Source organism: Electrophorus electricus, chromosome 8 (genome assembly GCF_013358815.1).
Source record: "Electrophorus electricus isolate fEleEle1 chromosome 8, fEleEle1.pri, whole genome shotgun sequence".
Lineage (NCBI taxonomy): Eukaryota > Metazoa > Chordata > Actinopteri > Gymnotiformes > Gymnotidae > Electrophorus > Electrophorus electricus.
Window position 1 is genome coordinate 6,337,960 of NC_049542.1, and position 14,176 is coordinate 6,352,135.

At 43.1% G+C, this 14,176-nt stretch overlaps 1 protein-coding gene across 2 annotated transcripts in view; it reads left to right on the plus strand.

The window, feature by feature from the left end:
• The window catches only part of rngtt (RNA guanylyltransferase and 5'-phosphatase), a 76,303-nt gene that overhangs the window by 35,085 nt on the left and 27,042 nt on the right, over window positions 1-14,176 (plus strand). The window contains exons 12-13 of one of the 2 annotated variants that reach the window (XM_027029928.2): window positions 10,830-10,898; window positions 11,488-12,904. In XM_027029928.2, the coding sequence (XP_026885729.1) occupies window positions 10,830-10,898; window positions 11,488-11,598 (180 nt within the window). In that variant the 3' untranslated portion in view covers window positions 11,599-12,904. Of the gene's footprint in view, window positions 1-10,829; window positions 10,899-11,487; window positions 12,905-14,176 lie in introns of those variants that run through there. The other variant, XM_027029927.2, reaches the window with a different exon arrangement.

The window sequence follows — 14,176 nt, forward strand, 5'->3', positions numbered from 1 at the left end:
CATGGTAGCGTATTACCCTGTAGATAGGGAGGTCAAACTCCAAGGCACTGGGGTTTGGTTGTCTGACACATCACTTCTTTTTCATAATGAACTGATGCTTTGATTCAGGCAATTTAAAACTTTCCCACCGAGGCTTGAGTTTCATACTCCTGCCTCAGGTGCATCTTCTGTAGAAAGGATGTACACATTTCCCTGTGTCATTTAAATTGATTCTTGTATTACATTACTAATACCTTTTGTATTTGGTGATGGAATCACCAAATATGGCTTCAACAGCCCTCTGCTCTGTGTCTAATGAAATTTGACTCCTAGATGTCTGCTGTTAGCTAAATTTATCTTCTTTTAATTAAGTGATCTGCAGGTATCTCTGTTCCCCAACAGTCCAATATTCAGTCCTTGTAAATGAACCATCCTCAGCAATTAGGCTTGTAAAACATTTAATTAGGCCTTTAGATTATTCTGATTAGTTATTCTCTGCAGTTTCTTTAGTCCCCATGTTTCTTGGGAAATCAGTTACCCCAAGAGGCGTGTATCTGTATATACTTCCACACATTCACTTGAAAGTGTGCATTTAAAAAGCCTGATCCAATCAGCTCATGTATTTAAAAAAAAAAAAAAAAAAAAGGGATCACTTTAAGGATGAAATTGAATTTTTTGAGACAAATGATTGCAAACTTTCATACCTTATTGCATTTTTATTTTTTTTTGCCACCATTCTCACAGAGTACACTTTGAATTTGAAGCCCATGCTGGAAGATTGAAGGCTTATCTGAAGTAGTGGCTGCCACTTTGCTGCAAGATCCTGGGTGTATAACGACAATCTAATGCTTATGTGAAATGATCTGCCTGCTCATTGAAGCAGAAGGTTATCCCTCAGCACAGCGTGAACTGCGCCTCTCATTCGTTTTACTCGCCACACAGATCAGCAAAAACCCATCTTCTCCTTTGACTGCCAGAGCTGCCTCACTCCAATTGGCAGCCCGCTCCCGTTAGTCCATTTTTGACCAATTGGCACATGTTGCCACTGGGTTTCCTGTGAAAAAAGGGTGGAGGCATGGGCACCTCTCAGGCGGTGCTCAGAACGGCTGGCAGAGTGGCGGTGGCTTTGCTGAAGTGCTGGAGCTTGTTAGAATGTCCCTGTCAGAGGAGCACCTGTCTAGCTGTCCTTTTATTGACCCTGTGACCTTCACTTTACCAATCTGTCTTCCTCACCTGAGAGGGAAACAAAAGAGGAGTAACACAGTTTGGGCTTGTGAGCAGTGCATTGGGTGTAGCTGCCCTTTCAAATTGAAAAATCAATGATGTATCATTTCTACTCAGCAGTTTTAAATATGGAGGTTCCTGAAAGAAAAGGCATTGATCCTAAGCTTAAAGGACTGTGGTTAGTTATAACATGGCTAAAGTCTACAAACTCTGGAACTACAGTTATTAAAATCAGTTTGGTAACTATGAAGAAATCGTATGATCTAAATTCAGTTTTTATTTGAACCATCATGCTGAGTCATTAGACCTGTTGGAGAGAATCTGTTCATGTTTCACTTGTGTATTAAATTGAGTGCATTTTCTTTTACCAATATGTCTATTAGTACATTTACATGCATGCTGAAAATTGGATTATAATTACATTAAGGCAGTATGCCAGTTATTGTATCTGTCCTGTAAACATCTTAATCAGATTATTGCAGTGGAGATCAGGTAGAAATTGGTGTAAATATAAACTGATCAACAGACCTAGATTTTTCTTAAATCTTTTGACTCCGTTTGCTGTGGCGACTGTGCTTGTGATATTTTATCTACTGCACATGCTTCTGCACCTGCAAATCACATCATGCTTAACGGTCTATCAAACAAGTCATGTATACTTGTGTTAATAAAGAAATCCCATTATTACAAATGCATGTAAATACCTTGACCAAATTATCAATGGCAATGAACTTGTCTCACATGCATAATTAGATATGCATGTGAACATAGCATATCTCTGGCATAAATTGAATGCTGTTTGTTGGATTTTCAGGCTGAGGTGTTTTTTTGGCTATCAGCATCAGTATCCTCATTTTAACGCTTCATATAGTTTGTCTGTGCAGCTTTGCTTGCGCTACTATAGGACTCTGTATTTACTGAGAGTCATTTATGCATTTCACTTTGCACTAATTGCATATATTTGTGTAGCTGATAAGGCCTTGCCACTCTGCTGTCATCAGTGTTTAATTTCCTCCAAACCAGGGAGGCGTGTAATACCTCATTGCGTTCCCCTCAAATGGTACGTTTTCAGCTCTTTAGCTGCTGCCTTTCTCTCTTTGTGATCAATGCAACATAAATGACATTTCTGGCTCGTGGTTGCATCTTATAGGATATTCTAACATTTTTGAATTTTTCCAGGGTTTTTTTGGTCATGGATGTATACCTTTTGACATTTTCACTATACACATTTACCTGACTTATTGATGTGGTCTCACATTTAACCTAGTTTTGTATTAAATTTCAGATTTGGGTACATTCTTCACTGAAATTTTGCTTCATAAACACAAATGTTGTGTAAAATGTAATTGTAGAGTTCAGCTGGTTAAGAGAACTGGGTCCTGCCTCTGAGACCCCAGGTTTGAATCCCAATGACTCCTCAGCAGTTGTCAATGGCTATAGATGACATTCATGGAACCCTGCTTACTTGGAAGGATGGCTTGCCTCCTCCTCTCTCACTGGATGCTGGCCATTCATGGGCATGGACCAGCTCACACTCTAAGAGTTAGGGGTCTGTGCTTTCCACTAAGCCCATTCCACTGCTTTATGGCATTACATGCAGAGCAGTTCAAAAATGCTTGGTATTTATTCTGAGATTGCTTGATGCCACATGATACCAGACTCATATTGTATTGGTGACTCATAGTGTATCAGTTGTTTACCTCGGTTGTGTTGGGCTTTGAGGCGAGCTTCAGCAGAGCTTTTTCAAAGAGATTACATAAAGTCTAACGAGCCAGCAAATGTGGGATACAAGCTCTGCTTTACTGTCTAACTGCCCCCAGAAGAGTTCATGTTCAGAAGACAGTGGTATGTCATCGTGGCCTTTGCATGTTTTTGTCTAGAGATTTTCTTTTTCTGCCGCCTCCTGTGTCAGTTGGCCCAGAAAAGCTTTGGTTGAAACCTTAGTCTGCCTGTTGTGGCTTTGCCAAGATCCCCTTGTACTGTCCATTTTACCATGTAAGTAGGAATGGTTGACATTCCAAAAATATTCACAATACTTCACAAGAACTTCTCATGGTAGTCGATACACATCACATTCTTTTGAGGTTTCTTAACAAATTGGAACAGGTACACAATGAACAACATGAATGCTGTATAAAAATGAAATAAAATAATAAAGCTAGGAACTATTAGGAAAGGAAAGGTGGCGGAAGAGAACAAATAAGATTTACATTTGTGGCATTTAGCTGATGCTTTTATACAAAGCAACTTACAATTATGACTGAGTACAACTTGAGGGTTAAGGACCTTGCTCAGGGCCCCAACAGCAGCAACTTGGCATTGGTGGGGCTTGAACCAACAACCTTCCAATTATAAGTCAAGTACCTTAACCACTGAGCTACCACTGCACCAGGTGATGGTATAAGGGGAGAACGTTGTATCATTGGGGTATCACTGGGGTTTGAACTTGTGTTGTCTTGATAAGAGGACAAAACCTTAGATTTCTGGGATGTAGAGCATAACCTCTTTATACCGTTGCTGCTGGTCAATGTGCTAGAAACAGTGATGCCCACAATATGCTCAGAAATGTGTATTGTGACAATGTTAATATCTCAATAACAGTAGAATATTGTCAAATTGCCTTCCCTACTCGGACGTTGTGCTGCTGCTTCTCAGGGATCCACAGATCTTTGTTTTGTGATATTTCCAGTATGACTCATTGAGCGGGTTGTCCCTCCGCTGGGCGGAGTGGTGTGTGTCAGTGTGTATCCGAGTGGTGTGTGTCAGAGGCAGAGCAAAGCCAGCCAATCGAAACTAATCAAGGAGTAAATACTGGTGGCCAGGAGTCCGGGGTCATTGGGGAGCCTGGTATTGACCCTGAGCTGGCGCACAGCAAAACTACTGCCCACCAAGAAGCAGCTGTACAGTTGGACAGCTGACAGTGGCCAGCAATGCTTGGGTTCGTCATCTCTCAAATGTGGTAATACACTGAACACCATCTCTCAAGACACCATGGGATGAGAGAGGGTGTTCAGTATATTACTATTTTGGGTTAAAGATGCACTGACCACAGTGGACAGACTGCACATGAATAACACACCAAACTCAAACTAAGCTGCTGTTGTCTTCATCTTAGGCCTTAAATTAGTTTACTAATGTAAAGTGCTGTAGCTAAAAGCTAAAAGCATGTGGCCAGATCAGCCATTTATGGAAACAATTGGGTATCCTTGGGGGAAAAAAGCCATGCTTATGATGTGCCTTTACATCTTTATATAAATAAATCAGTTTATCATGTAAGACCTAACACTGCTGTGTGTGTCTATGGTAATAGTACCATCTACTCAGTTGCCTACTAATAGGCTATATACCAGAAAAAGTGGTAGCCATTAGAATGATACAGTGCCTATTGCAAAATGAGTCAGATTGACTCAAATTGACCCAATATTACCTCATATAGGGGTGACTGTTTCAAATTATCTATATGAAGATTAAAGCTGTTCTGCCTCTGAATATGAAAAGTAGAATGGTGATGTGTGTAAATTCCCTAGATAAGATTGTTTGCATTGGCATTTAAATGTGCCCTTATACTGTAAGATGTTTTTAAACGGTGAACATAACATTCCTTAATCTTTAGATAGTGCTAAAAGTTTAATTTCCCATTACCCTCTGTGCATTAATTTTTAATAAAAGGACTCTAAATCTCCCCTGCAAAATATTTAATTCGCCCCTACCGGACCTCTTCTCTTGGCAGAGATGAGGCATGCATACAGAATACTCCATTAATTTGAATCTCAACAGCTAAAACCATGCCTGCTTTCCTCTTATTGCCAATTTTTCATTCAGTTCATATGAGCGGTTTAGAGTCTGTAATAGGAGCAAAGGGTCTAATTAAACCTAGCTGCCAGAGACCTGGGCCACTTGGGTTGGGCGTGACTGCAGACGTGCTGGTCTTGTGTGACGGGAGGGTTTGAGCTCCAGTCATGACCAGCCTCTGCAATCTTGGGAGCAATGCTTGGAAAGTGTCTCTTCCTCTGGGGTTTGGGAGTGTTGAATTAGGCATGAAAGACGCCTCCAGCATAAGGACGAATGACTGGAATATCAATCTACTGCGCTCTCTCTCTCTCTCTCTCTCTCTCTCTCCCTCTCACCCACACTCAACGGGGTTCGGTTACTGAGTGTGGAAGACAAAAGAAAATAAAGGAACCTGTTGGGGAGTGAGGGGTCTCCTGAATTCACTCCAGGTGTGTTGTGGGTAATCAGAGGTGTGGAGGAGTACTGAGGATACAACTGAGCCTGGAGTTCCTGAAGGGCTGATGGACACTCAGAGCTTTGTCACTTGCAGGAGACTCTGCAGTTCAGCAGCTCTCTTGACATTCTTTCCATCCCATCATGTATTTCAAATATGCCTTTTATTTTGCAACGTAACGTATGATGTATTGTTTCCATTCAGCAGCTATGCAACATATTAGTTCATCTCTCTCTCTCTCTGTATCTCTCTCTCTCTTTCTCCCACTCCCTGAAGGGTTCAGCTGCTATTGATGTTTATACACCTCTGTGCACTTTGTTGCAGTAAAATGCATCAGGCAGCAGTATGGCGTTCCCCAAACACCTCAAGAAGCTGAGACACACTTCCTCCTGTTTGTTTGCTTGCGCCTTTAGGGAACAGAAATGTTCCCTGAACACTGTCAGGAGCGGAGGGTAAGCCCATGCTGTGGGGATGTGATGTGACACTGTGACTGACTTTGGGAGTTTTCATTTCCAGGCCGCTCTGCTCCGATAGGTAGAGACTCGCAGCGAGGGGGATCCAGTGTCGTTCTGGCATATGACTGGCCTGTGAGACACATTAACTGCGTTCCAAAATGGTGCTAGTGGCAAAGGGCATGTCGGTTCACCTTCCCAGATCATCTACGTGTTGGCCAGAAACCTTTTGCAATGTGTGTAGTTGATGATGCAGCACATGCTAATCCAGCACTGTATCATTTAACACGGGTTTGGTTCAAAGTAGTTTCCAGCTGAACAGCCTGTCAGCTCCACCATGACTAATGATCTCCATTCTGTCTGAGGCCAAGACATGCAGATCGACTTTGGGGATTGTCACTTGATTTGTTACCGACATCCTCCATATTTCTCTCAGTCACAGCCCAGCAAGCCTCGATTTACAGTGACTGCTCCCCTTAGGCAGACCTTGGCTTCGCTGTCTTGACTTCTGACACTGTTCTTCCTGACGAACTCGAAATGCTTTCTGCGGGTGAGACTGACGCATCTGCACTGTACCTGCACCTCACCCCCTTTAACAAGTCCTAGGACATCTCATTCAGCTTTAAAAACTTCTGTGTTGGTTTTAAAGCCTGTGTAACATCACTCTCTGTTGTTTAGAAGAAGCATTAGCATTAACGAGGAACGCCATTTTGTTTGAGACTTAGTCAGTTAAAGTTCTGATGCCTTTTTCATTTGCCATTCCCATTAGTTTGTCCTCTGAATCTGCATGTCATCTTGATGGACTGATTGGGGCTTGGGCATGCTGAAGGAACAGTTATTAAGTTGTCGGCCGTGTGGAGAGACTTTGATAGATTTCTTGATAGACTCAGCCTAAAGCGATTATTTCTAAGTAGAAGGGGGCTTGTCATCTCTGAAGTTAAATTAATAAGCTGCTAGTTTGGGATGCATTATTTACTTAACATTCTGTCAGCCCTTCACAACTTTGGGTGGGAGGGTGTGTAGGTGTTTGTATGGGGAGGTGCTGAAGTGTTTATAATGGCAGAGGATAAAAGCAGATGCAGACTCCTAATTAAAAAAGACATTAGGTCCACCTCAACATACTACATCTGTGGAGATGTTTTCAGACTGCAAAATGAACTACTGATTGATTGAGTGGCACTGTGTGTTCTGTGGTGGATTTCACAAATGAAATGCTATTGCGTACAGGCCAAGTTGATTTATATTGAATCTCTGTATTTCGAATGTTATCTCCAGTCCTGTTCGTTTTCATACGTTATGCATGCTCTGTGCATCACTCTGTATAGCATCTCCTTTAATTTAGCACGTGGTGTGAATATAATAGTTCCTTTATAAGTGTTCATGTTACTGGATACATGGGGAGACTAGAATGTGTGACTTTTTTTAGAGAGTTGTTTTGTTCTTTTTTCTTTTGCTCTTTGTTTGTCATTCTTTTAAACATGACAGTGACAAACACAAAGCCTTCCTGAGAAAAGTGACAGCTCAGCACCTCAGCACTATTGGGTCTCCTCTGACTCAGAATGCTCATACACCTCATTAGAATTGAACCCATACTGGAGTTTAAGGACAGTCCGGCTGAAAAAATGTCTGTCTTCAGCAGACCTTCACACACACAGCTGAGACCCACCCAATTGGCTGGTTTTTAGCAGACCTTTATATATTCAGCCACCCAGACTCCTCTCAGAGCCAATGATGTAATTATCTTTGCGGGCATTACCCCAGATGTAAGAGCTCATTGTCAGACAGCGATTGGGAGAACTCATGGGTACTTAAATGCCAGAGTTTAAATCAGTGCAACTCTTGTGACATTTGAGCGGGAGGTGGCCTCAAAGTCAGAGCTGTGAGCTGTGCTCTTGAGTCAGTGCTGCTAATTCTGAGGAGGTGGGGTTAACCTTTTGTGGGCCTCCATCATAAAGAGAACTATACTGAGGTGCAAGGTGGCTGTTCTAGCAGACAAACAGTCACTATGAGAAGTAACCGCTAAGCTCTTGAGACAGCTCGAGGGAAATGGGGGTTTGCTGAAAAGTTTGATCTTATGGCCATGGTTAAATCCTGCAGCATCAGTTTGAAAATGGCTGAAAGAAGTGGCATGGGTCAGCATCTTTTGCACAGACCTAGAACCTTTTTTTCTTTTTTTTCATTTCCTATGCTTTTATTACATCTCACCAGTCTTATCTGGAGAGTCAGGAGAGACATTTGACTCCTGTCTCAGAGGAAAGCATGCCATTGAAATACACCACATGGAAAAAAATTACAACCAACCAAACACAGTGCTTGGTTATTTAATGTGTTCCTATGCATGGGAAAGCTTCAGTTCTCTGCATTTTGACAGAAAAGATTGGTGGTTTCTGCTAAAGAAAAGTGGCTCTAGTGGATGACTTACCATGGGCATACGGAGTGGGGAGTGGGCCAGAGACAGTCCTCCTCTCTGCTTGTTAAGGCACGAGTGCCTGTACACATATCGCCTCCAGCCAGGCAGGAGCCGACAGACTCACATGCTCCCCTGCTGAATTGGACCCGTCTTGGACCAAGCGCCATAACCTCTCTCCACTTCAGCACCCCCTGAGTTATGGCTGGACTGAGCAATCTCCCCTTACGTGTCCTCAGAGCCAGCCAGAGTGGAAGCTTCTCAAAGCAACTGGGCTGCTTTGGTTTGGTCTAAGCATCCAAGGAAGGGTCTCGTGTAACAAAACAAATCATGAAATGCTTCTTCAGGGTGTCTGAGGTTTGCTTAATCATAGTCGGGCATCTTGCTGTGAGGATTCCTCATTAATGCTTTTTTTCCTTCATGGACAACAGTCGAGACATTTGAAATGGAGGGATTCTCAGAACACCTCATGATTGACTTGTGGAATCAGCAAACCTTTTAATCCATTTGATGTTAATATTAAGCCTGTTCTCAAAGTGCACTGACTTGCTATGGCAGAAATGCAAATTCTCTAACAAGTACTGCAATTCAAGTCATGTAAACTAAAGTGCAAAGATGAATTTACTGTGCCAAGATTTGTCCCTCATCATCTCTCTCTCTGCTTCCCGTGAGTGAGATTTTGAAATAAAGTTTTTGACAGCTTTGACTCAGCAGTGACATTTTTGACTCACCAGCCGGAGTGTTTACAGTTTCAAGTTCTACCCTGGTCTGAGATCAGAGGCCCCCTGAGGAAGAGAACTCCAAGAAGAGAAAACCCATAATGGCAATGAGTATTGTTTTGTGAACTTTTCTGAACTTATGTACAACCATCATTCTCACCTGTTGAACTTTTCTAATTCAGGGACAGAACGGCATCAAGAAAAGGTGTTTTTGTATTTGTGTGTGTATGCCTACCACCCACCCCGCCCCCCAACACTTGAAACAGTACTGCATTCAAAATTACACAAACATAAGCACTGCTTGTGTCTAATGCACTGAAATTGCAAGCAGAGGTTCTTAGTTGTTCTTGTGCATTAATGCAATTTACTCTTTACTGAATGTGAAATGAATTGGCTTTCATATCTGATGCTGTGTTTGGGGTGAAGAAAGTGGGTATTAATGTAAAGTATAATGGGATTTTAGAAGATTTGTCAAGGGAGGTTCAGCAAATCTTGTTCAGCACCTCACACATTGAAGAAACGGAAGTAATAAAAAGTATTCATCCAAAGTACAGTGGTTATAAAAAAGTGAAATCTTTGTATTGACTTGTTTCATGTCCTTGGTCCTTTTTGTGTTTATTTGTAAGGATTAAGGTATTGTGTATCCCGACGTTACATAACTCTTTGTGGGTGTGCAGGGATGTGCAGGGATGTGTGTGGGTGTGAGTACTACACATGTACACTTGTTGTGTGTATGTTTTTGTGTCCTATCTTATGTTATTATGTAGCTGAACCCTTTTTTCACTCTAGACTAATAACCTTGATCAGCAGAGCTCAGCATTGAACACATTACTTTGCCCTTCACAAAACTGACTGGAACATTCTCTTCATTCTTTCTGCAGGACAGAATCCAGAACATTCTCCCTTTGAACAGTGCATGGCATATGTACAAAGCCCTCTCAGTTGCTTGACTTTCTTGTCAAGAGAACATTCAAGCATTTTGCTTTCCAAAACACTTGATTCAATAGCTGTGCATTAAAGGCAAGGTCTTATACAGCCTCTGCAATCTTTAAACTTGTCCCAGTAAGAGAGCCTGTACTGGCAAGAGGGATTTGCCCATGATTTTAGGATCAGTGTTCCATACTGAAGTTTCAACCCTGACCATTTTGAGAGAATACTAAAAATCTGAACTTGGATAAGTAGAAAGTTGCAACTCTGTCATAGGGAAGGCTTTGCTAACCTTGTTAGTGCTGCAGATGGGTACAAGGTTGTGTTCTGTCCAAATGAACATCTGTTCTCCCCAGCAGTTCATACGATGGTTAACTGCTTCACTGATCTCACAGTTGTGCACTTAATTACACTGCAGTCTACTACAAAATGATCAAATAACAATGTTCTATATTGGATGCCAGTGATTGGTTGGAAATGTTTTTGGGGCTTTTGGGTTTTATGTTTTGAGTTTTTAATTTGAATCTGCCCAGAAGGTGAGGTGGTTGTTGTGGGTGTGGGTGTGTGGTGTGCATGCATCTGCGTCCTTGTTGGGTGTGCACTTGCGATGTTGTGAATGTTGTCTCTTGGTCATTTGTTTGTGCATGTATGCCAGCTGAGCCAGCCAAGGACTGCGATGGAATCCCTGCCTTGCTCCGTTTTATCTTGTTCTCTCACATAGGTTTCATCTCCCACCACCCCCAAGTCACTACCACTGTTCTCCTCTTCCACCTGTTCTCCTCTTTCTGTCCCTCAGGCAGCCCAGTCCTGCCTCCCTTTCTCTACCACTCACCTAAACTATGCTCCTTCCTCTCTCCAGTGTTGATAAACACATTGTCTGTGTGTTTCTCCTGCAGCTCTTGGAAGGCAGTTTCACCTCTCAGGTCAGTCATGAAGTTGATGGCCTGATCTTTCAGCCCATCGGGGTGAGTAGAGCTCAGCTGCAGACACACATCCGCACACACATGCATGTGTACGTACGTGTGTGTGTGTGTGTGTGTGTGTGTGTGTGTGTGTGTGTACACACACACCCACACACACACGCCCACACACACCCACACCCTCTAATTCAATCTAAAGATGTTCACTCATGGGTCCAGAAGCATGAACCCAAAGTGGCTGTTTGGTGAAAATGACCTCCCAGTTGTTGCTCCACTGTGTATTACAGAGCATTAAACCCATTTTCCAGTGCTAGTGTACAGCAGGTGTTTGCTTTAGAGCGCTCTCTTCGTTCCAACCCAGGACCCCAGTGCAGCTCCAGGGGAGCCAAAAGCTCACGTCTTTGATTAAACCAAACCCTACGGTAGTGCAGCTCTGTGACTGTGATCAGAGCTCCACCTCAGAGGGGCTGGTCATCATTCTGAGAGCAGCACGTAGGTGTTGCTAGTTATTTCTCTTCCTCTGCTCATTCATCTCTCTCTTTCTCTCACCCTTTATCCCTCTCTGTTTCGCCGTCTCCATGGGTGATGCTTGCCTCTCGCTGGTGCCTCTAAACTGTTATCTGCCGATGCCCAGGAATTGTCAGCCACATTAGTCCCCTGTCAACAACTTCCAGCCTCCAGACAAACAGCAGCAAGGACGAGTGGGCTCAAAGGCGCCTCTGTACAGCTGGGTGTCCAGAGCTGAAGCCGCTCTTGTGCAGAGTGCATGTTCTGTCCGTGTCTGGACTTGGCACATGCATCTGCTCTATATTGACATCCCGTTGACGGACACACAGCTGATCCCGCTCAAGAGGTGGTTGCTACAACTTCAAAATGGACTCTGTGCCTTCACAGAGCTTCACATCTCCAGGACTATCATGAAATGAATTCACGCAGGGAGATTACGTGAGAGTGGGAGTGACATTTAGGGGTGTTCATGTTTCTGCCAGGGGCTTCTTTGTGCTGCCATGGAGTGAGGCGATTAGAATAAGCAGTTTCCTCTGATAGACTGGAGCTTACTCGCAGAGCCTGGGCACTGGGCCTTTGACTTCCTCAACATGATCATCGTCATTTGTAAACAACTTACAGTAGCTCTGGTGTCCCTTGGTTGTAATCTGCTTGGTCCTCAGGTACAAAGCCAGTGCAGGTGAAGGAGGGCATGGGTGAAGACCTGGTTTGCTACATTCATATACAGGTTCATGCACAGACTTCAGCAGAATGCTAAGGTCAGCCGAAGCAATTCAGGATGTGCAGTTATTTGATTGTTCATTCTCAAACCATTGCTTTATGTTTACGGAAGACTTTAGGAACTCAAGAAGAGGTGAATTTTCAAGTTTCCTAAACACTTGAAAATGCACTTATTTAAAAAAAAAAAATAGCCAGAGCTTCAGCCTGATATCTTGGTACTAACCTATCTATGCTCACATGAGGATATCTTTTTGATATGGTCTATAGAGCACTTCTGTAAGTAGCTCTGGATAAGAGCATCTGCCAAATTATGTAAATGAAAACTATGACATTTTTTCATATGTCTATGAGCAGAACCAGGGGCTTTGATGCATTCTTTATGCAGGACTGGATTTCAGGAGTTCAGAAAATTCAAAGGTGCTTGTTGCCAAACCAAAGTCTCTGCTCTCACTTTCTCTCATCTAGCACTTCTGGTTATGAGAGAAGCTACAATCCCTCAGGATCTTAAAGCATTAAATTTATACCTGATTGTACCGACTCTTCTCCAAAAAGTGTGGGTTTTAAGGCAAACAACAGCAATGGTACTTTGAATGTGCTTTCAATAATCAAGTATTAATGCTAAGGGTAAAGTTCAGGTTAGAGTGACTTTTGTATCCCAAAAGTATCTTCCTTGTTGACACATGATTGGTTTTGATCTCCTGCTGGTTGGTGATTTCCACTCCTGATGGTAGTGTATAAGTGATGGAGATGTTGAGATCTATCACATATCGTGTTAATCTGCATATCTCTGAAATCTGATAATAAAATCTTCTCTGGGCACAGCATGCTTTCCTCCCCTTCTCACTCTCTCTCTGTCTCTGTCATTTTATAAATTCACTACTTCTTTCACTTTAACTTTATCTCTCTCATGCTCTGCTGAGACGATAAACAATGGTTAGTGGATTGTGTGTGTGTGTGTGTGCGCGTGTGTGTGTGTGCGTGTGTGCGTGTGTGCGTGTGTGTGTGCGTGTGCGTGTGCGTGTGCGTGTGCGTGTGCGTGTGTGCGTGCGTGTGTGCGTGTGTGTGTGCGTGCATGCAATCTCTCCACATTTCCTGCTCGTCTTGGTTGGCGGGGAGCAGAATGTCAGCATGCAGATGCAGTTTGGCAGGGAGCTGGTGTACATCCAAATCCAACTCATGAGAAACAAACAAATAAGTGGACTGCTGCCTGTATGGCTGGCCAAAAAAACCCCCTCTGTTTCAGAGCACCCAAATTAATGTCTCATTTCCAAAATTAATGCCAGGGATCACGGCTGGAATCAAGCCCTCTATCTGTGTCCTTCCGGGTCTCCGTTTGGCTACCCTATCACTTCCCTTTAACTCAGAACTCATTATTGCTTCAATTAGTGAGTTCTGAGTACATCTTGCTCATATTCATGAATAATTAGTGTAGTCCAAAACAACCGAGGTCCGCTGACTCATGAACGTCACTTATTTCAATGCCATTGGTTTATGATCATGAGTCATTTGAAGCCCTCAAACTGTGCTTCATCAGGTCCTGTTGAACTCAGGTGGGGATTTTGGACCATCATCAATAGTGCAACACATTTCCACTACTGAATGGTGGCTTTAATGATCACACAGCATGATTTCCCCCTACCCCTTTACAATTAGAGTAGTCAAGACTGGAATCCCTACCCCCTTTACATTGGGGGATTGAGAGCATGTCTGAAAATCAAGTCAACGTTTTCTTAGCGTCACAAATAAGTACCAGCCTGTGATGAGGTGGAATTTGCTACCTTCCTCCTTCGTGCATGGCACACGTGCACGCTGCTGATGGGAGTCTGGCTCAGTTCCAGTGCAAAACTGTACTGAATCCAGAGCTCGTGACTGCTACTGCCAGGAAACTGGGCACCATGGGATCCTGGTCAGAGTGAGTGACTTTTCTGTAAATGAACAAGACAGCCACCCCAACTAAGCGAATGTAAGGCTTGAACAGCAAAGGCCTGGGAGAATGAAGTCATATTGAACCTGAGCTCTGAGAGAGCAGAGGGGAGGTTCATTTTTCATGCTGGTTTTCCTGTCTTAGTGTGGCCATGAGCTCTGAGCCACAGGCA